Source organism: Manis javanica, chromosome 3, assembly GCF_040802235.1.
Source record: "Manis javanica isolate MJ-LG chromosome 3, MJ_LKY, whole genome shotgun sequence".
Classification (NCBI taxonomy): domain Eukaryota; kingdom Metazoa; phylum Chordata; class Mammalia; order Pholidota; family Manidae; genus Manis; species Manis javanica.
The window spans coordinates 101,070,716-101,095,024 of NC_133158.1; the positions used below are offsets into that span (position 1 = coordinate 101,070,716).

The 24,309-nt window shown below is 40.2% G+C and overlaps 1 protein-coding gene across 1 annotated transcript; it reads left to right on the top strand.

Moving 5' to 3' along the window:
- Window positions 1-15,586: 15,586 nt before the first annotated feature.
- On the top strand, window positions 15,587-23,518 carry LOC140848427 (endogenous retrovirus group K member 7 Env polyprotein-like). Its single transcript, XM_073231837.1, has 2 exons — window positions 15,587-15,982; window positions 21,056-23,518. Exon 2 carries the CDS (start codon window positions 21,930-21,932, stop codon window positions 22,890-22,892), a length of 963 nt encoding a protein of 320 aa, XP_073087938.1. The 5' UTR covers window positions 15,587-15,982; window positions 21,056-21,929; the 3' UTR covers window positions 22,893-23,518.
- The last annotated feature ends 791 nt before the right edge of the window (window positions 23,519-24,309 follow it).

Here is a 24,309-nt window from a genome sequence, read left to right on the forward strand (position 1 = left end):
CAAAGCAATATGCAAGAATGAAAAAGTAACAGTAATTTGCTACATGGCAAACCTGTGAATATTCACATTAGAGGATTTGAAAATTCTCACTAAAGGATGTAGGAAATCAGACCAACCCACTGAATTATGCTTTTTCACTCTTAAATCTGGACTTCGTTAAATAATTGGCAGGGATTTTTGTTTGTTTGTTTCTAGTGATATTGTCAAATCAAAGGCTAGCCAAAGCCAGCTAGATTACCCTCTTGGGGAAGGGTCTCTTAACAGAGGTTGCAAGATAACAGCAATTCATTGGTATCTCTTTTCTGGAAAGCTAGGAGGAAAAGCAGTGAAGAAAAATAAGAAATGACAAAAAGGGCATAGAAAGAGGTGAGGATAAAAAAGGTTTTCTAAATTAGCAGATTATAATCACTAATTTCTCATCTGTTCTACTGGGGTATCATCTAGCATATTTGTGTAGAATATCTTAGGACCTGAGAAATAGATCACCCTAATTTACAGATATAGATACTTTTCACAGAGGTCAGGAGCCTTAACCAACATGGTACTTAATTAGTAATGAATCCCCTTTCTATTCCTGCACTTTCTTCTTTAGTTTAGGTATACAAGTATGTATGAAAACTATTTTTGTGTGTTGTGGATTTATGTCACTGCATTGTTCTGCAATTTAGAAATTGGTTAATAGGCTCTTCACTCATTTTAAGGAACTCTCACCAAAAGTAATGCTTTCTATTTAGGTAAGACAATTTAAGGGGTGAGTGTTTTGAGAATACAAATAGAAAATGAGGAACTTGTCTGACACCTTGTGCTAACTCCAGAAATAAAAATAAGACTGTTGCTTCCCTCCTTTGTATTGTTCTAAGGTTCTCCTCTGAATGAACAAACATCAAAGATGCTTTATTAAAACCCAGAAAGTTGCTATGCCAGCTACATATGAAATAATTTCTCCCTACCTTTAGATCCCTACCTTTAGAAATAATTCTGCCATTTAAGAAACAAATATGTCATGTCAGATGGAAGGAGAATATAAGAGTAGACATCTGAATCAACTCCTCCAGCTTCTCATGGCTTCTTAGACACTGAGGAAATCTCACAAATGAATCTGATTTACCATAAAATATGCCCATTTTCCATTAATTCTTGCTCATTGCTTCACTGAGGCAACAAAGTTACCAACATTTCACTGGTTGACCCTGCAGGACCACCTCTTGATCTTATTAGTCCACAAAATAAACCATGCCTAAGAGAAGCCTTGAAGGAAGAAGTTTTATTGTTTTTATTCACATCACTTATTCTGCACATTGCTTAAACTAGAGATGGTAGCAGTTCATTGAAGACAGCTGCACTAGTCAGACCCTTGGAGAAAATACTGGGAAATGTTACTTCTCCTGTCACATGCTTGATAGGAAGATGTCAGTTTAAGACAGGCTTAGGGCAGGACATCAGAAATCTGTTTTCAGAGCCTTAGTGGAATAATGAAAGCATTAGAACCCTTCATAACTCAGTTAAAATTGCAGAGCTGCTAAGTACCCATTGTATGACCTTGATGAAGTTACTTAACCATCAAAATGTACTTTCCTCATACATAGAAAGGATATGATATGACTAAAGATAATCATCGGGGATGTTATTATCAGTGTGTACATAATAAATGCCAGCAATCTTGATTATGATGGTGATGATTAGTATTCTAATCCAAGCACTGTCATTTAGTAGCTGTAAGTCCTTGAATGGGGAATTTTGAGTTTCATTTTCTTCTGAAAATAGAATAAAATTTACCTTGCAGGGTTGGTTTGAGGACCGGAAATGGCGTACAGAATATGTCTAGTCACAGTCTTTAGCCTAGCACAAGTAGATTCTTAATAATTTACTAAGAATCTGTTTTCACTACCACCTATTAGTTATATAACAACCTGTTTAAACTTAAAAGAAGTCATCTTAACACATAAAGGGTTGCTTTTCTTGATGTGATAAATTTAATTTTCAGCCCATCTAATAAATGTTTACTTGAAGGGAGAGGGATTAAGGATGGCAACATGAGAAGTGAGACAGAGGCTTCCTCCTAATACCACATATAATAGGAAAATATAATCAATCTGACTAATCCTGAAAGAGCAATAGGAAAGAGGACTGTGCCAAACTGCATACACCTGGAGAAAATAATAAACCTCAAAGAACAGGGTAATGGACCAGAGCAATGGCCTGGGGGCACCCAAGCCCTTTCCCAACACCACCTCAACAGTGGGAGGAAGAGAAATGGAGAGGGGAGGGAGTGGAGGCCTGGGACTGCTGAATACCTAACTCCAGAGATCTGCTCTGGGAACATAAACCTGCATTTCATGGTGCTTTCATGGTACTCTCCTGATTGGGGAGTTAGAAAGCTAAGACAGGCAGGATACCTGGAGAGACTGAGATTCCAGCCGCTTGTGGAAAGCATGGGTCCATGGTTCTGGCTGCTCTGGGACAAAAGAAAGGTGGGCAGTTGAGAGACTTACTAACAGCAAGAGGGCTGCTAAAGGGGCAAGGATTACAGAGAGCTTACTGCTCAGGAGAAAGGACAGATAGACAAAATTGTCTAGGTGCACTCTGCCCAGCAGGTTGGGAACTTTCATAATCTTCAGATGCTCCAGCTCCCTGGATGGATACACAGCTCCAAGGACCCCCTCTATGATAGGCAGCCTACTGTGTCTTTCTCTCGGCCAGTCCCACCTGGCTTGCAAACCGGCAAACCCTACCCTGATGTTACACCAGCCAGAGGGAAGCCCCATCTACAGCAACTACAAACACAAAGCACAGAGGCTTATATCTGTGTGCTCAGCCCACTGGTTCTGGCAGTAGAGACAGGCATACCAGCCGGGAAGCAGGAAACAGCTCTTTCCTCCACCCAAGGACAAATACTGTTTCCCTGCTACCCCTGACATTGCTTCAGGGGCTAAGCAGCTCCAGAGAGCAGAGCATCTTGGCACTAGAGGGTGCCATTTACAAATATAAAACTCCAAAGGAATCTAGTTCAAAGTAAAATTATCAATACAACAACTGAGAAAGATTCAAATGAAATTGACCTCATGAATCTTCCTGAAAGGGATTTCAAAATAAAAATCATTACCATGCTCAAGGAGGTACGGAAAAATATTCAAGAACTCAGGAATGAATTTAGGATGGAGATCCAATCATTGAAGAGCACAATGGAGAGTATTAAAAGCAGATTATATATGGTGGAGGAGATGACAAATGAAGTAGAAATGAGAGAAGAGGAATACAGAGAGAAAAAAGGATCTCTAAGAATGAAAGAATATTTAAAGAACTGTGTGACCAAACCAAATGGAACAATATTCATATTATAAGAGTACCAGAAGAAGAAGAGAGAGGAAAGGGGATAGAAAGTGTCACTGAGGAGGTAATTGCTGAAAACTTCCCCAGTCTGGGGAAGGAGATAATCTCCCACGCTATGGAGGTGCACAGATTTCTAAACACAAGAGACCCAAGGAAGACAACCCCAAGGCATAGAGTAATCAAAAAACTACCTAAGAATAAAACTCCTGGACCAGATGGCTTTACCACTGAATTTTATCAAACATTTAGTGAAGAACTAATAACCATCCTCCTTAAAGTTTTCCAGACAGTAGAAGAAGAGGGAATACTTCCAAACTCATTCCATGAGGCCAACATCACTCTAATACCAAAACCAGGCAAAGACACCACAAAAAAAGAAAATTACAGACAAATATACCTGATGAACATAGATGCAAAAATACTCAACAAAATATTAGCAACAAGAAATGAAAATACATCAAAAAGATCATCCATCATAATCAAGTGGGATTCATTCCAGGGATGCAAGGATGGTACAACATTCGAAAATCTATCAACATCATTCACCACATAAACAAAAAGAAGGACAAAAACTACATGATCATCTCCATAGATGCTGAAAAAGCACTTGACAAAATTCAACATACATTTATGGTAAAAACTCTCAACAAAATGGGCATAGAGGGCAAGTACCTCAACATAATAAAGGCCATATATGACAAGCCACAGCGAACATTATACTTAACAGTGAGAAGCTGAAAGTTTTTCCTTTAAGATCAGCAACAACACAAGGATGCCTGCTCTCCCCACTTCTATTCAACTGGAGGTCCTAGCCAGAGCAATCAGAGAACACAAATAAAAGCCATCCAGATTAGCAAGGAAGAAGTGAAACTGTCCTTGTTTGCAGATGACATGATATTGTACATAAAAACCCTAAAGAATTCACTCCAAAACTACTAGATCTAATATCCAAATTCAGCAAAGTTGCAGGATACAAAATTAATATGCAGAAAACTGTGGCATTCCTATATACTAACAATAAACTAGCAGAAAGAGAAATCAGGAAAACAATTTCATTCACAGTTGCATCAAAAAGAATAAAATACCTAGGAATAAACCTAGCCAAGGAAGTGAAAGACCTATACTTGGAAAACTACAACACCCTCATGAGAGAAATTAAAGAAGAGACCAATAAATGGAAACACATCCCATGCTTGTGACTACAAAGAATTAGTATTGTCAAAATGGCCATCCTGCCTAAAGCAATCTACAGATTCAATGCAATTCCTATCAAAATACCAACAGCATCCTTCAATGAAATAGAGAAAATAGTTCTAAAATTCATATGGAACCACTAAAGACCCCGAATAGCCAAAGCAATCCTGAGAAGAAAGAATAAAGCTGGGGGGATTATGCACCCCAACTTCAAGCTCTACAACAAAGCCACAGTAATCAAGGCAATTTGGCACTGGCACAAGAACAGACCCATAGACCAATGGAACAGACTAGAGAGCCGTGATATAAACCCAACCATATGTGCTCAATTAATGTACAATAAAGGAGCCAAGGACATACAATGGGTAAATGACAGCCTCTTCAACAACTGGTGTTGGCAAAACTGAATAGCTACATACAAGAGAATGAAACTGGATTATTGTTTAACCCCATCCACAAAAGTAAACTCAAAATGGATCAAAGACCTGAATGTAAGTCATGAAACCATAAACTTTTAGAAGACAACATAGGCAAAAATCTCCTGAACATAAGCATGAGCAACTTCTTCCTGAATGCACCTCCTCGAGCAAGGAAAACAAAAGCAAAAATGAACACATGGAAATACATCAAACTAAAAAGTTTCTGTATGGCAAAGGATACCATTAACAGAACAAAAAGGCATCCTACAGCATGGGGGAATATATTTGTAAATGATATATCTGACAAGGGGTTCACATCCAAAATATATAAAGAACTCACATGCCTCAACACCCAAGAAGCAAATAACCTGATTAAAAAATGGGCAGATGATATGAAGAGACAATTCTCCAAAGAAGAAATTCAGATGGCCAACAGACACATGAATAGATGCTCCACATCACTAATTATCAGGGAAATGCAAATTAAAACCACAATGAGATATCACCTCACATGAGTTAGGATGGCCAGGATCGAAAAGACTAAAAACAACAAATGCTGGTGAGATTGTGGAGAAAGGGGAATCCTCCTACACAGATGGTGGAGATGTAAGCTACTGCCACCATTTTGGAAAGCAATATTGGGTTTCCTCAAAAAACTAAAAATATAAATACCATTTGACCCATGAATTCCACTCCTAGGAATTTATCCAAAGAATGCAAGATTCAAAAAGACATGTGCACCCCTACGTTTACTGCAGCACTATTTACAATAGCCAAGATATGGAAACAACCTAAGTGTCCATCCACAGATCAATGGATAAAGAAGAGGTGGTACATATACACAATGGAATATTATTCAGCCATAAGAAAAAACAAATCCTACCATTTCCAACAACATGGATGGAACTGGTGGATATTATACTCAATGAAATGAGCCAGGCATAGAAGGACAAGTACCAAATGATTTCCCTCATTTGTGTAGTATAACAATGAAGCAAAACTGAAGGAACAAAGCAGCAGCAGACTCACAGACTCCAAGTAGGGACTAGCAGTTACCAAAGGGGAGGGGTGGTGCAGGGCGGTTGGGGAGTGAGGGAGAAGGTGATTCAGGGGTATTATGATTGGTACACATGGTGTGGGAGGAATCATGGAGAAGGCAGTGTAGCACAGAGAAAGCAAATTGTCACTCTGTAGCATCTTACTAACTGATGGACACTGACTACAACGTTGTATGGGGGGAGGACTCAAAAATATGTGTGAATGGAATAATCACATTGTTTTTCATGTGAAACCTTAATTAAGAGTGTGTATCAATAATACCTTATAAAGAAATGTAATTAAAAAATTAAACTGCAATAGCATTTTGACAATGTTTTAAAAATTGTTAAATACATATTTTCAATCATTAAAAAATAATATGTATAAATAAATAAATAGATAAATAAATAGGAAAGTGTTGTAATATTTCAATGACATTCGACAAATTTCAGTAAAAGATTCTAGTTTCATTGATGTTTTCCTTTTCTTCTATGCTTCTCTATTTTATTTACTTCTGCTCTAATTTTTATTATGTTCCTCCTCTTCTACTGCCTTTGGGGTTCCTTTATTCCTCTTTACCTAAATTCTAAAATCACAATTCTTTTAATTGTGAGTTTAGACTGTTTATTTGGGATTCTTCTTGTTTGTTGATGTAAGGCTGTATTACTATGTACTTTGCTCTTAGAACTGTCTTTCCCACCTCTCACAGATTTTTGGGCTATTTTGTTTTTGCTTTCATTTTTCTAAGTGTATTGCTTGATTTCTGTTTTAATTTATTCACTGATCCATTGATTATTTAAAAGCATGTTGTTTAGCCTCCATGTGTTTGCAAGTCCTTTTCGTTTTCTTTTTAATTTATTTCTAGTTTTGTACCACTGTGGTCTGAGAAGTTGCTTGATACAATTTCAATCTTTTTGAATTTTCTGAGGCTCTTTTTGTAACCTAGTATGTGATCTATTCTGGAGAACATTCCATATACACTTGAGAAAAGTGTGTATCCTACTGCTTTTGGATGGAGTGTTCTGTAGATACATGTTAAGTCCCTTTGATCTAATGTATTGTTCAGTGCCTCTGTCTCCTTAAATTCTACCTGGTTGATCTGTCTATTGATGTGAGTGGTCTGTTAAAGTCTCCTAAAATGAATGTGTTGCTATCTATTTCCCCCTTTAATTCTGTTAGTATTTGTTTTACATATTTAGGTGCACCTATGTTGGGTGCACAGATATTTATAAAGGGTATATCCTCTGGTTGAACTGATCCCTTTAACAGTATGTAATGTCCTTGTCTTTTGTTACTTTCTTTGTTTTGAAATCTATTTTGTCTGTATAGGTTCTGCAACTCCTGGTTTTTTCTCCCTATTTTTTGCAAGGAATATCTTGTTACACCCCTTAAATTCTATTCAGAGCATTTCTTTGTGTCTGAAATGAGTCTCCTGTAAGCACTATATAGATGGATCTTGTTTCCTTATCCATTCTGCCACTCTGTCTTTTGATTGGTGCATTCAGTTCATTTACATTCAAGGTGATTATTGATAGGTATGTAGTTATTGCCATTTTATTAATTGTTTTCTTCTGTTTTTTTATATCTCCTATCTGTTCCTTTATTCCTCTTTTATATTCTTCTCTTCTTTTTGCTGGTTTTCTTTAGTGTTTTAATTGTGTTTCTCTTTTTAAAACAATTTTTTGTGTGTATTTATTATAGGCTTTAGTTTTATAGTTATCAAAGTTTCAAGGATAGTGTCTTTACTATATAATTATCTTAAATTGCTGTTTACTCTATTTTGAACACAATCTAAAGGTAATTTTTTCCTTCTTCTTCCCCATCATCATTTTTCAAATTAGATGTCAGAATCTACACATTTATGTATCCCTTAACTGATTTTGTGTATAATTGATTTGTCTTCTTTTGTTTAGTTGTAATTTTGTACTTGTTAGGTAATTTGTTGGTCTACTACCTTTACTGTGGGTTTATTTTCATTGGTGAAAGCAATTTAGCCTTAGGGTCATTATCATCAACAGCAATGCCTTTAACATATCATATAAGACTGTCTTAGTGGTGACAAATTCCTTCAACTTGTGTTTATCTGGAAATTGTTTAATCCCTGATTTAAATTTCCATGATAATCTCCCTGCATAGAAGATTGTTGGTTGGAGGTCCTTCTGTTTTAGTACATTAAATATTTCATGGTACTCCCTTCTGGCCTGAAGAATTTTTGATGAGAAGTCTGCTGATAACCTGATGGGACTTCCTTTATAAGTGATCCTTTTTTTCTCTCTGGCTGTTTTCAACACTCTCTCCTTATCCTTGATCTTTGCCATTTTAATTATTATATATCTTGGTGTTGTCTTGTTAAGGTTCCTTTTGTTAGGGACTCTCTGTACTTCCATTTCTTACCCAGACTGGGCTCATTTTCAACAAGTATTTCCTTAAATAGACTTTCTATCCCTTTGTCTTTCTCTTCTTCTTCTGGTACCCCTGTTATGTGAATATTGTTTTGTTTAGATTGGGCATATAGCTCTCTTATCATTCTTTCATTCCTAGAGATCCTTTTTTTCTCTCTGTTTCTCAGCTTCTTTGTTTTCCTGTTTGAGGGTAAAATTGTAACATTTCCAGATTACTTCACCTGGTTTTGGTGCATTTGCACATCCTCAGGGGTGGAGAGAAGTTAATCTCCATGTTAATGGGTAATTACCTGGGTAACCAAGGAGGTGTCTGAACCAGAGAGGGTAAAGGGAGAGGGATGGCTTGCTTGCTTGCTTCCTTCTGGAGCAGGTAAGAGAGAAGGCACGGGACTGCAGTTTATAAGGAATTAACAGGTTTTAAACTTTATTTCTCCCTTTGATTGATTTCAGTTTTTAGAGGTATTTTGCCCCAGGATTTCCTCTCCCCAGACTTACACTGTTCTTTAATTTTTATTTCATTCACCATCTCATCTATATGATCTAACCTACTTTCAAATCCCTCCATTGTATGTTTCATTTCAAATACTGTATTCTTCAGCTCTGAGTCGCTTTTTTCAGGTTTTCTATCTCTTTGTTGAAATGTTCCCTGAGATCTTGAATACTTTTCTGTAAATTCGTGAGCATGTTTGTGACTTCTATTTTGAAATCTTTATCAAGAAGATTGGTGATCTCTGTTTCATTTAGCCCTCTTTCTGGGGTTCTGTCTTGTAGTTTTGATTGTATCAAATTCCTCTTCCTGCTCTTTCTGTCAGGATTCTGTGTTTCATTTTTTGTATTAGATGTCTCTGATATGCTTTCTGGTCTACAGAGGGATAACTTTATGAAGAAGGTATGCTATGGTACCCAGAAGCTCAAGATTCTTTACTCTCTAGTTCCTGGTTCTATTTTGCTGGGTCTCCATAGTTTGGCATGCCATGGGTGGGATACCTTTCTGTCTGGCTTCTGTAGTGGTCTAAGTCTGGGTGGGAAGTTTGCTTGAGCTGCTGCCTTTGTGATCACCTCAGGTGTCTCTGTTGAGCTTGCTTTGGGTGGGGACGCACTCTTCCTGTCTTGCAGCAATGGCAGGGCTACAATGTTAATGGAGTGAGTTGACACTCCCAGCCAGATGTGTGCCCCAGCCAGATGCACAGCACCTGGTTTTTACACTCTTTTCTGTGTGGTCCTCTTCTTCCTCAGGTGTGGAGGGTCTGTTCTGCAGTCAGGTTTTTTTCAGTTCTAGCTGCAACTTCGCTGTATTTTCCTCTTTTAAGTGTTTTTGGTAGGAGGTTGGTTTCCATCTTGCCTTTCTATTCCACCATCTTAAATCTGATCTGTGCCAATTCCATATTGTTTTAATTACCATAGCTTTGTAATATCATTTGAAATCAGAGAGCATGATGCCTCCAGCTTTGTCTTTCTTTCCCAAGATTGCTTTGATTATTTGGGATATTTAATGGATCCATACAAATTTTAGGATTGCGTGTCCTATTTGTGTGAAAAATGCCATTGGTATTTTGGTAAGGATTGCACTGAATCTGTACATTGGTTTTGGCAGTATGGACATTTTAACAATATTAATTCTACCAATTCATGAGGATGGTATATCTTTCCATTCATTTGTGTCTTCTTCCATTTCTCTCAATAATGTCTTATAGTTTTAAAGATACAAGTCTTTCACCTCCTTGCTTAAATTTATTCCTAGATATTTTATTCTTTTTGATGCAATTATAAATGGTATTGTTTTATTTCTCTTTCTGATAGTTTGCTATTACTGTAAAGAACTGCAGTGTATTTTTCTGTACTGATTTTGTATCCTGCAACTTTGTTGGTATTGCTTATTAACAGTTCTAACATTTTGATAGAGTCTTTAGGGTTTTCTATAAATAATATCATGTCAACTGCAAATTTTTGTTCCTTTCCAGTTTGGATGACTTTTATTTCTTTTTCTTGCTAATTGCTCTGGTATGACCTCCAAAACTATGTTGAAAAAAAATTGTGAGAGTGGGCATCCTTGTATTATTCCTCATCTTAGGGGAAAAACTTTCAGCTTTACATCGTGTATGATGTTACCTATTGGCTTGTCATATATAACTTTTATATATTGAGGTACATTCCCTCTATACTTGCATTGTTCAGTTTTTACATAAACAGATGTTAGATTTCATCAAATGCCTTTAATGCATTTATTGAGATGATCATATGACTTTTATCCTTCATTTTGTTAATGTGGTGTATCATATTCATTGATTGGCATAGATTGAGCCATCCATGCATCCCTGGAATAAATCCTATATGATAATAGTGTATGACCCTTTTGAGGTATTGTTGAATTGCTTGCTAAGACTTTGTTCATAATTTTTGCATCTATGTTCATCAGAGATGTTGGTCTGTAATTTTCTTTTCTTGTAGCATCCTTGTCTGGTTTTGGTATCAGGGTAATGTTAGCCACATAAAATGAGTTTGGAAGCATTTGAGAATGATTGGTATTAATTCTTTGAATGTTTGGAAGGATTCACCAGTGAAGCTATCTGGTCCTGGACTTTTGTTTGTTCAGAGGTCTTTGATTACTGATTCAAGTTCTTTACTAGTAATCAGTTTGTTCAGATTTTCTACTTTATCATGATTCAATCTAGGAAGGTGTGTTTCTAGGAATTTATCCATTTCCTTTAGGCTGTACAATTTTTTTTGGCTTAGAATTTCTGTGTATTTGTGTTACCAGTTGTAACATCTCTTTCTTTCTTATTTTTTTTTTTTTTGTTTGACGTCTCTCTTTTTTTCTTGGTGACTCTAGCTGGAGGTTTATAAATTTTGTTTATCTTTTCAAAGAAGAAGCTGTTAGTGCCATTCATCTTTTCTATTGTGTTTTACTATTTCATTTATTTCTGCTCTAAATTTTGTTATTTCCTCTGTTCTAAATTTGGGTTTTGTTCTTCTTTTCTACTTCCTTGAGGTATAAAACTAGGCTGTATTATTTGAGACTTTTCTTATATCTTGAGTTAGGTCTTTATCACTATGAACTTCTCTCTTAGAACTGCTCTTGCTGCATGCCATGAGTTTTGATGTTTCCTTTCATCTTAAGGTATTTTTATCTCTATTTTGATTTCTTCTTTGACCCATTGATTATTCATTAACATGTTGTTCAATCTCCACATCTTTGTAAATTTCTTAACTTTTTGTGTATTTAATTTCTAGTTAGATACACTGTAGGCATAAAAGATTACTGATTTGAATTCCACTCTCTTAAAAATATTAAGATTTGTTCTTAGAAAAATGTATTTTCTGTTGCTTTTGGATGGAATGTTCTGTAAATATCTGTTAAGTACAACTGGTCTCATTTAAGGCCAATGTTTCCTTATTGATTTCTGTCTAGATGACCTATCTATTGATGTTTGTAGGACAGTAAATGCCCCTACTATTATTGTATTGTTGCTTCTCTCTTTAGGTCTGTTAATATTTGCTTCGTATATTAGGTGCTCTTATTTTGGGTGCATAAATATTTATAAATGTTACTTCTTCTTGCTGACTACATATCATTATGTAAATCCTTGTCTCCTATTACAGTCTTTGTTTTAAAGTCTAATTTGTCTGATGTAAGTATTGCTACTCATTTCCTTTTAGTTTCCACTTGCATGAAATATCTCTTTACATAACTTCAGTCTGTGTGTGTGTGTCCTTATATCTAAAGAGAGTCTCTTGTAGGCGACATATGAATGTGTCTTGTGTTTTCATCAATTCAACCACTCCATGTCTTTTGATTGGAGAATTTCGTCTATTTACATTTAAAGTAATATTGATAAGTGTTTATTGTCATATAGTTAATCATTTTCTGACTGTTTTGTAGTTCCTGTCTGTTCCTTTCTTCTTCTCTTATTCTCTTCCTTTATGGTTTGATGACTTTCTTTACTGGAATGCTTATATTCTTTTCTCTTTATCTGTACTATAGGTTTTAGCTTTGTGGTTACCATGAGTCTTACATGTAACAACATATCTATAACAGTCTATTTTAAGTTTATAAGACTTAAATTTGATCCCGTTGTAAAGTTCAACATTATTGAACTTGGCCCTCCCATGTTCTGTGCTTTCAATGTCACATTGTACATTTTTTATCTTGTTTATCCCTTAACTAATTATTGCAATCATAGCTATTTTTATTACTTTTGTCTTTTAATCTTTATACTAGTTATGTAAGTGATTAATCTACTACCTTTACTATATATTTACCTTCCCAGTGAAATTTATACTTTCATATGTGTCCTTATTACTCACTAGTGCCCTTTCTTTTCAGGTTAAAGAAGTCCTTTAACATTTTGTGTAAGACCATTTTAGCTGTGATGAACTATTTTAAGTTTTCTTTATCTGGAAAACTCCTTATCTCTTCTTCACTTCTGAATAATTTTGCCAGGTAGGATATTCTTGGTTAGAACGTTTAGGTTTTCTTTTTTCAGACTTTGAATGTATCATGCTACTCCCTGCAAAGTTTCTATTGAAAATTCCACTGATAATCTTAGGGAGGTTCTCTGAAGCTATCTTCACTTTTTAAATTCATTTCTTTCTTTTTGAGGTTCTGACTGGGTGAGTTCCATGTGGCCTTGTCTTCAAGTTGACTATTCCTTTCTTCTACTTCATCTAGTCTGTTGTTAAACCCTCTAGTGTATTATTCGATTCAGTTATTATATTCTTGAACTCTGTGACTTCTATTTGGCACTTTCTTATATTTTTCATCTCTTCATTGAAGTTCTCACTGTGTTCATCTATTCTTCTACTTAGTTCAGTGAGCACCCTCATGACCACTACTTTGAATCTTTTATCAGGTAAATTATTCATCTGCATTTTATTAGGGTTTTTTTCCTAAGCTTTTAACTTATTCTTTTATTTCAGAACATATTACTGTTTAATCATTTTCCTTGACTCTATACAGTGAATGAAACAACCTCTTCCTGTCTTGAAGGAATGGCCTCATGTCCCAAAGGGGATGATCTCAACATCTAGATTCAGGCTGATTGGAAGCCAGACCTTTAGGCATCAGCTTTTAAAAGTATGCAAATATATATATACTATGGACTATAAACATAAGCTCCATTAGACCACCAGAGCCAGACAGTCTACAGGTGTCCCCTGGGCAGTAGTTGTAAAATCAGGGCTCCAAACAAGTGTATAAGCCCTTTTCTGGGTGATACTAGCAAGCTGGAGTAAGGCCAAGGGAGAAGGCCAAGATGGCATCCACACTCCATGTTCCTTGAAAGCAGCTCTGTAGGCAGCAAATATGTGCCAAACCTGAAGCCTATCCCTAAGGCCAAAGCTTCAGGACAAGCAGAGGCATCCTTCACAGAATGAGTAAAGACTATATCTCAGTCCACTATCCTGCAGTGTGCAGGGAATGGCACCATGCCAAGAACAGTCCCTCAATTGCCACAGCCTCTATTTCGAGAGTTCTTCTAGGTTGGGTTGGGAAGGGCTGGGTTGATCTCAGGTGGGTTCATTCATGTGTCTACAGTCATCTTATAGATTGGTTGGGTCTGGATTCTTTGTGGTGGTGTTGTCAGGGATGAATAGGTTTCCTGTATTTCCTTTCCATATGGTTTCCCACCTACAGTATGTTAGTGAGGATTTTTTCCCCATGGTAACCTAAAAGTTCTGAGAAGGTGAGAAAAATTGTGAAAAACGTCTTTGAGTCCTCAGCTCAGAATTCATAACATGGACCTTTGGCCACAGTCTATTGCTACAAAATGTCACAAAGCTTGTCCAGATTCAAAGATTGGAGAAAGTTTCCACCTGATGAAAGGGAAAGAATCTGTGGTCATTTTTGCAATGTGTCATACTATTGTAAAAACTTAAAATATAAAAGAACGAATGGAAACTAATATGAGGTTATTATACAGAAACAACAGGCAAATTTGAAAAATGGAAACCCACTTAATTATCAAAGTAAAAGAAAAGGGATCCAAACATCTCATCCATGATTAAGCTCTTCCTTAAATTCAAAGCTCTCTCAGTCCCATTTTCCAGGATTATCCTCTCTTGCTTTTTTTCCATGTTTCAGTCAAAACATCTCATCCCAAATGGATAATTTTGCTTTCAAGATTCCTTCTGCCTAGAATTTCCTCCCTCCCTTTCTATCAAACTGCTTGATATTTCCTTTCAAAATACTATTTATTTCACATACTTCCTCTTCCATGGAAAGTAATAATAATGGTAATAATATTTATGATTCCTTATCATATGCCAGCCACTCACTGTTCTAAGTATCTCACTTATTCTTACAACATCTCTCCAAATAATATTAAAGAGCAAACCAACTCTCCCTGACCAAAAAAGAATGCTGCCAATCTTCACATTAACTGTTCTATAAAGTTTTGATTTTCCCAAATAGATTTGATTTCTCTCAGTTTTGCCTTATTTTTTAAAGCAGACTGACAATAGCAAGTATTGTTGAAGATGTAGAGCAATGAAAATACCCATGAACCGCTGGTGGGGATATAAATTGGTACAACCACTTTATAAACCACTTTATTATTCTTTCTAAAGTGTGTGTGTATATATATATAAACACACACACACACTCTATATATATAGGATATACTAAATGCATGACACATACACCAAGAAACAGATCTAAGAATGTCCACAGCATTATTTTTAATAATCCCAATCTTGAAAGAATACAAATTTCTATTAATAGAGAAAGAATAAGTTCATATATCATAAGATGGAGTATTATATTGCAATAAAATCTAAGAAACAATAAATACCTGATAATGAATGCATCTCAAGAACATAATGGGTGGAAGATGACAGACACAAAATACAGTGTATGATTCCATTTATACTAAGTTTAAAAATATACAAAATGAAAGTTTTGTTTGGGGATGCATGCTTAGGTGGGAAAACTATAAACAAACATAAGGAGGGCATTATCATAATAATAAATAGAGTAGTTTCTTTCATGTGGGAGAGAGGGAGGGAGTAATGTTTAGGAGGTAGCATTTGGGATCTTTTAGGTTCTAGATATGTCTTATTTCTACCTGAGAGTAACAGTTATAAGCTAGGAGACTTCTATTCCTAAAGCTCCTAGAAGCCTGTTGAGCACTTCTGTTAAAAATATCTAGCTTTGTATTTAAACACTTGTTGGCAGCCGCGCTCAGAAAATAGCGCCCAATGCAGGGCAGCCGGAAGGCCCCGAACTTCCTAATGACAAATCATCCCACACCACTAAACTACATGCTAATTGCGCCTTGGCATAAGGACCAATGAGACCCACCAAATGGTTATGCTAATAAGGTATATGGAGCCGCACCAACCAGGTCAGAGCATGAGAACTATATAAGCAAGCCTCTCCTTCCCCTCTGGGTCCTGCCCAACTCATTTGTTTCACAAAGAGCTGAAGAATAAAGCTTTCTGCAGAAGAATCCTGCTGTTGTTGCATGCTGTTCTTGCCGGCGAGGACAGGGCACGCGACAAGTGGTGCCGAAACCCGGGAACCAGAACATCACCGGCACAGGGAGGACCCTTCAGACATCTGGAGAGGATTCAGAACTGCAGGTCAGAAGAAAGCCCGGAGGGGTAAGTTCTGAGAGGCCCCTGCTTTTTAGGATAATGGTTGATGGTTCTCTGTAAATAAGGAGGCACCATGGGGAATGCACCGTCATTAGTCACGGCGCTGCAGACAGCTCTCAAAGAGCGAAACTTGAAAGTCTCCAGCAAAGTCTTAGGATCTTTTGTGAAGGAGATAGACCGTGTGGCCCCCTGGTTCATTTGTTCAGGGTCCCTCTCAATCCCGAGCTGGGACAAACTGGGGAAAGATCTTGATAGAGAGGAGGAGGAGGGTAGCCTGAGGGGAGGCACCAGGCCCCTCTGGAAACTGATTAGAGCTTGTCTGCAAGATGAGAGATGTGAAAAGGTAATAAAAGAAGGTCAGAGAGCATTGACAGATATCCAAGAGAGCATGTCAGAAACGGAACGGGAAACAGAGAGCGCGCGCGGCCGAAAAAAGGCCACAAAAACAAAGGTAAAGAAACCTCAGAGTGAGGGAGAAAGCCCGCCTAGGGCAAAAGCGAAAGAGCCCCGAGAAGCGAGTGACGATCGCCTCGGAGAAAATAGTAAATACCCCTGGAAAGAGTTGAGGGACCTCCAACTCTCCAATAGGGAATCTGAGGAGGAATTAACGTCCGCAGAGGAAGGGGAAGAAAATAAAACCGCAGAGTGTAGAAGTAAGGGAACCAGCAAAGTTGAAAAGCGGACCAAGGAAAAAATGAAAGCAGGGTGTCCCCCGACGCCCATTGCCCCACCACCTTACGTGAGTGGCACACTCTCCTTTTGCCACCCAGATACTCTTCAGGCAATTAGACAAATGTTTCCTGTATTTGAGGATAATGGCGTACGCTCTCACCAGCCCCTGAGCCATAAACAAGTTAAGGAGTTAGCAGAATCCGTTCGGGCTTATGGAGTCAGTGCTAACTATACCATAGCACAAGTTGAGAGATTAACAGAGACAGCCATGACACCCGCAGACTGGCAATATGTAACTAAGGCATGCCTTTCTAATATGGGGCAATACATAGAATGGAAGGCATTGTGGCATGATATCAGCATGACCCAGGCACGCGCAAACGCGGCTGAAGGACAGCCTGCGTGGTCATATGATATGCTGACGGGCCAAGGACAGTGGGTAGCTGACCAGACCGCCTTCCCCTTACAGGTATACGCACAAATAAACACGTGTGCCGCCAAGGCATGGAAAGCCCTCACCAACAAAAGAGAAGTATCAGGCAATTTGACAAAAATTATTCAGGGGCTGAGCGAGCCATTTTCTGACTTTGTCGCTCGTATGATGGAGGCCGCAGGCAGAATATTTGGAGATCAGGAACAAGCAATGCCCCTAGTGGAGCAATTAGTATTTGAACAATGTACCAAAGAATGCAGACAGGCGATAACACCCTGGAAACAAAAAGGGATACATGCCTGGTTGAAAGCCTGTAGAGAAATAGGAGGGCCACTCACCAATGCGGGCCTAGCCGCGGCCATATTACAGAGCCACAAACAAGCCAGGATCACTAACAGAAGTATCAAATGCTTTCAATGCGGGAAATTAGGACATATAAAGAGAGAGTGTAGGAGCCCAGCTTCAGAACAAACAACCCAAAAGACCCCTGGGTTGTGCCCTAAGTGTAAGAAAGGCAGGCATTGGGCCAATGAGTGCCGGTCTATTAAAGATATAGAAGGGAAACCCTTAGAACTGCCAAAAAACGCCCAGAGGGGCCCCCGTCACCAGGGCCCGCAAATATATGGGGCAACCAGCACGCAAGTGTCATTCGGGAACAACCAGGCCCCCCAAGGAGAGCCACTTCAGGTTCCGCGGGATTGGACATCCGTGCCACCACCAGAATAGTGTTGACTCCACAGATGGGAGTTCAGCCTATCCCTTCAGACTTTAAAGGCCTCCTACCACCAAATACCATTGGGTTACTCCTAGGGCGCTCTTCTGCTGCATTGAAAGGCCTGGTAGTTCATCCCGGAGTTATAGATCAAGATTATGAAGGACAGGTAAAAATCATGTGTTCGGCTCCCAGAGGAATCTACCCTATATCTCCGGGAGACCGCATAGCCCAGCTCTTAGTTTTACCTAGTCTCCACGCCAATTATCCTGCTACCAACATGGAGAGGGGAGAAAGGGGCTTCAGCTCCTCTGACTGGGATTCAGCCTTCATAGTATTAGATTTAGCAGACAGACCAAAATTAACTCTTCAAATAGAGGGAAAGAGCTTTGAGGGAATCCTAGACACTGGAGCAGATAAAAGTATTATCTCTGCAACCTGGTGGCCCTCCAAGTGGCCTGTGACCCAATCCTCACATTCATTACAAGGTTTAGGATATGAGTCAAGCCCTTCAATTAGTGCCAAACCATTGAAATGGCGAGCCCCTGAAGGACAAGAGGGTACAGTCACCCCTTATGTACTCCCTCTACCGGTCAATTTAGGGGGGAGGGATGTCATGAGAGACTTAGGCCTCAAACTCATTAATGAATACTCCACCCCCGCCCAAGGCATGATGATGGACATGGGATACATCCCTGGCAAGGGGCTGGGGAAACACCAACAGGGACACATAGAGCCCATCCTGCCCAAAGTAAAGAATGACCGTCACGGCCTGGGTTTTTCATAGGGGCCATTGAAGATGCCATGCCCATACCTTGGCTCACAGAGGAGGCCGTATGGGTTCCTCAGTGGCCCCTATCCTCTGAAAAATTAGAAGCAGCTCATTGCTTAGTGCAAGAGCAGCTCCAAGTGGGACACCTAGAACCCTCTGTGTCCCCATGGAACACACCCATATTTGTAATCAGGAAAAAGTCAAGATCATGGAGGTTGCTTCATGATCTGAGAGCAGTAAATGCTCAAATGAGAATGCTTAGACCCGTACAATGGGGACTGCCACTCCTCTCTGCCTTACCCAAAGAATGGGAAGTGCTCATAATAGATATTAAAGATTGTTTCTTTTCTATACCTCTAAGCTCCAAGGACAGGGAAAGATTTGCTTTTACTTTGCCAGCTATTAACCATGAACAACCCGATGCCAGATTTCAGTGAAAGGTCCTCCCTCAAGGAATGGCAAATAGCCCCACCATATGTCAACTGTACGTTCAGCGAGCGCTAGACCCAATTCGTAAGACCTATCCCACGCTAAAGATCATCCATTACATGGATGACATCCTTCTTTGCTCCCCACAACCAGCAGAAATAGAAGAAGCATATATAGATCTCACTAGATCCCTAGAAAATTGGAGACTGAATATAGCAAGCGAGAAGGTCCAAAAATCTAGTGTTAGCAAATTCCTAGGAGCAACCATTTACACAGATGTAATTTGCCCCCAAAAGCTTGAGATAAGACATAATCAATTGCGAAATTTGAATGACTTCCAAAAACTCCTAGGGGATATTAATTGGTTGCGCCCATACTTAAAGATACCCACCACTGAATTGACTCCACTATTTAAAACCCTAGAAGGAGACCCACAACTAACGTCACCGCGCTCCCTCACACCTGAGGCATTACAAGCCATTCGCAAAGTAGAACAGGCTTTGATGACAGCACAATTAAATAGAGTGCAATCGAATGAACCCTTTGAGTTGTGTGTGCTTCCCACCCCGGAGCTGCCAACAGCAGTCTTATGGCAGCACGGCCCACTGATCTGGATCCATCCCCAAGCCTCTCAGGCTAGGACAATAGAGTACTATCCAGCAGCCGTGGCCAAACTTGCTTTGAGAGGAGTAAAAACCTCCATGACACATTTCGGAGAGGCTCCAGCTAAAATTATAACCCCTTACAGCGTAGAACAGATACAAGTATTATGTGCTATGAACGATGATTGGGCCATACTTGCTTACAGTTTCTCAGGAACCTTTGATAATCATTTCCCTAAACATCCCCTCATCAACTTCGCCAAAAATCATCTCCTAGTATTCCCTCGGGTCACTAGCCTAACCCCGCTGCCTCATGGAAAAACAGTTTACACGGACGGGTCTAAGACAGGCACAGGTGCCTATGTCCATGATGGCAAAGTTGTGACAAAAGGCTACACGCCTGACACTCCACAAATAGTGGAATGTCGCATAGTCTTAGAAGTCCTACAAATCTTTCCTGAACCTTTAAATATTGTGTCTGACTCCTGTTATGTAGTTAATGCAGTCAAATCTCTAGAAGTGGCCGGGCTAATTAAAGCGTCCAGCCCAGTAGTCACTTTGTTCAAACAGATACAATCAGCACTACTTCATAGGCAATCTCCTTTGTATATAACTCATATCAGAGCACATTCAGGCCTTCCCGGGCCTATGACCCAAGGCAACCACCTGGCAGACCTTGCAACCAGAAGCATAGCCTTTCCCCTGCTAGACCCTGTCACCACAGCTTTAAAATTCCACACACAGTTTCATGTCACTGCCGAAACGCTGCGCAGGCAGTTTAGCATAACCAGGGCCGAAGCTAGGAACATTGTCCTTAGCTGCCAACACTGCTGCAGCTTCCTTCCCGCACCTCATGTGGAGATCAACCCCAGAGGTATTAAGCCTTTACAAGTTTGGCAAATGGATGTGACGCATATTTCGTCTTTTGGGAAACTGAAATATGTACATGTATCCGTGGATACTTGTTCAGGAGTCATCTTTGCCTCCCCATTGTCAGGAGAGAAAGCTTCCCATGTCATCCAGCACTGCCTTGAGGCTTGGAGCGCATGGGGGTTACCACAGATTCTGAAAACAGACAATGGCCCAGCCTATACCTCTACAAAATTTGCTCAATTTTGTCATCACATGGGGATAAAACATATCACTGGCCTTCCCTACAACCCACAGGGTCAAGGGATTGTGGAACGCGCGAACCGCACGCTCAAATCCTATTTACTTAAACAAAAAGGGGGAATTGAAGATATACCCCCCACACCAAAAACTGCCATAGCCCTAGCACTTTTCACTATAAATTTTTTGAATCTGGATGCTCAAGGCCATACAGCAGCGGATCGCCATAATCAGTGGCCAAAAGACCCACAAGAACTAGTAAAATGGAAGGACGTGTTATCTAACCAATGGAAGGGCCCGGATCCAATCATAATCAGATCCAGGGGAGCTGTGTGTGTTTTCCCCCTAGGGTGAAGAAAATCCCTTCTGGATCCCGGAGCGCCTAACGAGGAAAGTCCTAAACAAAGGAGATGACTTCGCTGTCCCTCCTGACCCTGCTCCTGACACTGGAGACCCCGACTCAGAGAGTATTGAGATGGGGAATCCTGTCTGCCTTTCCTAAGCCTATGCCTGTCCATTTCAATGCAGCCGTTTTTCCCCGCTTTTTCACCACCAACTCTAGTATGAACTTGCCCTACCTAGTTAAAGACACCCTAGTAGCTCCCCTGGGAGAAAACCGATCCTTCGTAACTAATAGGTCATTATGCTTCACCACTCAGAATCTAGCTGGCTGTATCTCCCTGAAATGGAGGAAATACGGATGGTTCAGTGACATAATTCTAGAGGCCAGTAGCCTCCCCGTTATGTCAGCTAAATTTGAAGGGCCTAATAAGGAAGGGAGCCCATCCTATAAGAACATGACTATCCACCAGATGGTTCTCTGGATCAATGGCACATTTGTACACTCTCCCAGGAACAATTCCACCGACAGGCCTCGTCAACCCAAATATGCCTCCCATTGTGTGGGTGACTATGAGGGAGAGCTGTGGCCCTAGACTGACTGTCAGTCAACTGTAGTAACGTGGGCAACTGAGAGGCAGGAGTTTACCATCTCCCCAGATATGGAGGGACGGCCAGCCAATGAGGCTTGGTGGCCAGTAAAGGTGCTCGAAGGCGAGTTTCGTCAGCAGCTGAGCATAAACCCCTTCCATAAATGGATGCTGTGTGGAGTCAATGGCTCGTGTACCGACCTCTCCCCCTTTTCCGCCCTCCAGGGTGGGGGAATCGGTGTAAAAAATATCACCTTTTAGTGCGAGAATAACCACATGCGCGCACACTAGAACATGATCATGACCCATAACAACGAGAACTACACGTGTTCAGCAAAATCAGGTCCAGAGTCACCTAATTCCCTTTTTCCACCTTCTCCAGTATGCGTATACCCCCCATTTCTGTTTATCTTATCCAATAGTAGCTTTGACTCCTGCTCCAATGAAACCTGCTTTCTGTCTCAGTGTTGGGATGCGCGTAACTTTACCAATGCTTTGGTAGTCCGCATCCCCCGTTGGGTCCCTGTTCCCGTAGACGCCCCTAACACCATGACTCTGTTTCGAGAAAGGCGCGATTTCGGCGTTACAGCCGCCATAGTGCTCCTGATCTCCGCGACCGCGGTTGCAGCCACCGCCGCTGGTATAGCTTTAGACACCTCCATCAAATCAGCTACAGAGCTCAATAACCTTGCAGCCTCAGTAGCTTCTGCCCTGGACCAACAGTCCACACTTGATGGCAAACTGAAAGGAGGAATAATGATCCTCAATCAACGCATAGATCTCGTAGAGGAACAAATAGAAGTGCTCTGGCAAATGGCCCAATTGGGATGTGAGCGGAAATATCGTGCCCTCTGCATCACTAGCATTCAATATAAAAATTTTACACGGGCAGCTAATCTGTCACGAGACCTGTCCCAGTATTTTTCAGGAAACTGGTCCCAAGACTTCAATGGGACACTAGAAGAGCTGCGGCGAGAAATTATCCACATCAACTCCACCCGTCTAGATATCTCCGTAGCGGAAGGACTCTCTTCCTGGTTCCTCAGAGCTCTCTCCCACGTCAAGGAGTGGGCGGGCATGGCTGGGATGGGCGTGTTCCTGCTTGGAGGTCTCATGCTCTTACTCCGGTTGTTATGCAGACTCCGCAACCAACATAAGCAGGACAAGGTGATCCTTGCTCAAGCCCTAATGGCGATAGACGTTGGCGCCTCTCCCCAAGTGTGGCTCAACATGCTTAAGAAGGAAGCTCAGCTTTAGCTTGAGGTAGCTCTTGCACCCTGAGCCCATGTGGCACTGCACCAGGCCCGAGTACCTCAATGCTTAATCACAGCTTTCTTTAAGAAGCTCATGGTGCAAGAGAGTTGAGAAAAAGGGTCCAAACCCTTTGTACCAAGCGGTCCCAACGCCAGCCAGAGGATGCGAGGCAAAGCACTGCAAGAGGTCTTGGACCCCTCTGAGAGGCATGCCTGACTGCATAGAGGTAGATGCCCAGAACCCCTCTCCAAAAAGGGGGCATCAGGAAGTGCGATGGAGGTCAGGCCTCTGTCTCCGCCTCTGCTGGCAAGTTCCGCCTTGAGCTTCTGTTAGACAAAAAAGGGGGAGATGTTGGCAGCCGCGCTCAGAAAATAGCGCCCAATGCAGGGCAGCCGGAAGGCCCCGAACTTCCTAATGACAAATCATCCCACACCACTAAACTACATGCTAATTGCGCCTTGGCATAAGGACCAATGAAACCCACCAAATGGTTATGCTAATAAGGCATATGGAGCCGCACCAACCAGGTCAGAGCATGAGAACTATATAAGCAAGCCTCTCCTTCCCCTCTGGGTCCTGCCCAACTCATTTGTTTCACAAAGAGCTGAAGAATAAAGCTTTCTGCAGAAGAATCCTGCTGTTGTTGCATGCTGTTCTTGCCGGCGAGGACAGGGCACGCGACAAACACTGATAACCAAGATGATAGAGAAAATTCTGGCAAGTGGGGATGTGTAAATCTTTATTGGTATCCTGGCTTAGAGTCTGAACAATCTAAGGAAAATGTCTTTTAATTAAAGGCATTTAACTTGAGCTTGCCACACTGTAATCGAAAATAAACAAACTACCAACCCAGTTCTGTGTGATTTAACAGTGATGATAAGAGTGTAAAGAAAATAATTGATTCTAACAATGTTTTCAGGAGTTCCTGGTCCCTTTGATAGAAGCAGAGGAAGAAAAGGGCAGGCATTCTTGTTTACCATTTAGAAGGTTTTTCTGAAATATTTTATCCTCTTAATGTGTTTTTCAAATCATAATTGTGCTATTTAGGATCCAGATTTAAGAGTAGATTAGGAACTGTCAACACATAAAGGAAGTCAACAGTGGAAGAGATTGAGAAAACTGGTGTGCTTGTTGATGGCCTGGTGCTTCACTATTTATATTCACAGAAACTTACTAATCCTTGGACTATCCCATGGTTTAACAGATGAAATATTCTTGCCTCAATGCTGAATTCCCCAAAAGCCTGGTGAAATAAAGAGGAAAACTGGTTGGAAATTAGATCAGAGGTACCTTATATTTTTTAAGTAAATATGCTGCTGCTTATTTATCATAATGGTCTAAATTTCTTAAGTTCATTTTCAGAGGCACTGGAGGAACTACCATTTTAAAATGTGGTTAGCTGTGTTATAAACAAAATGGT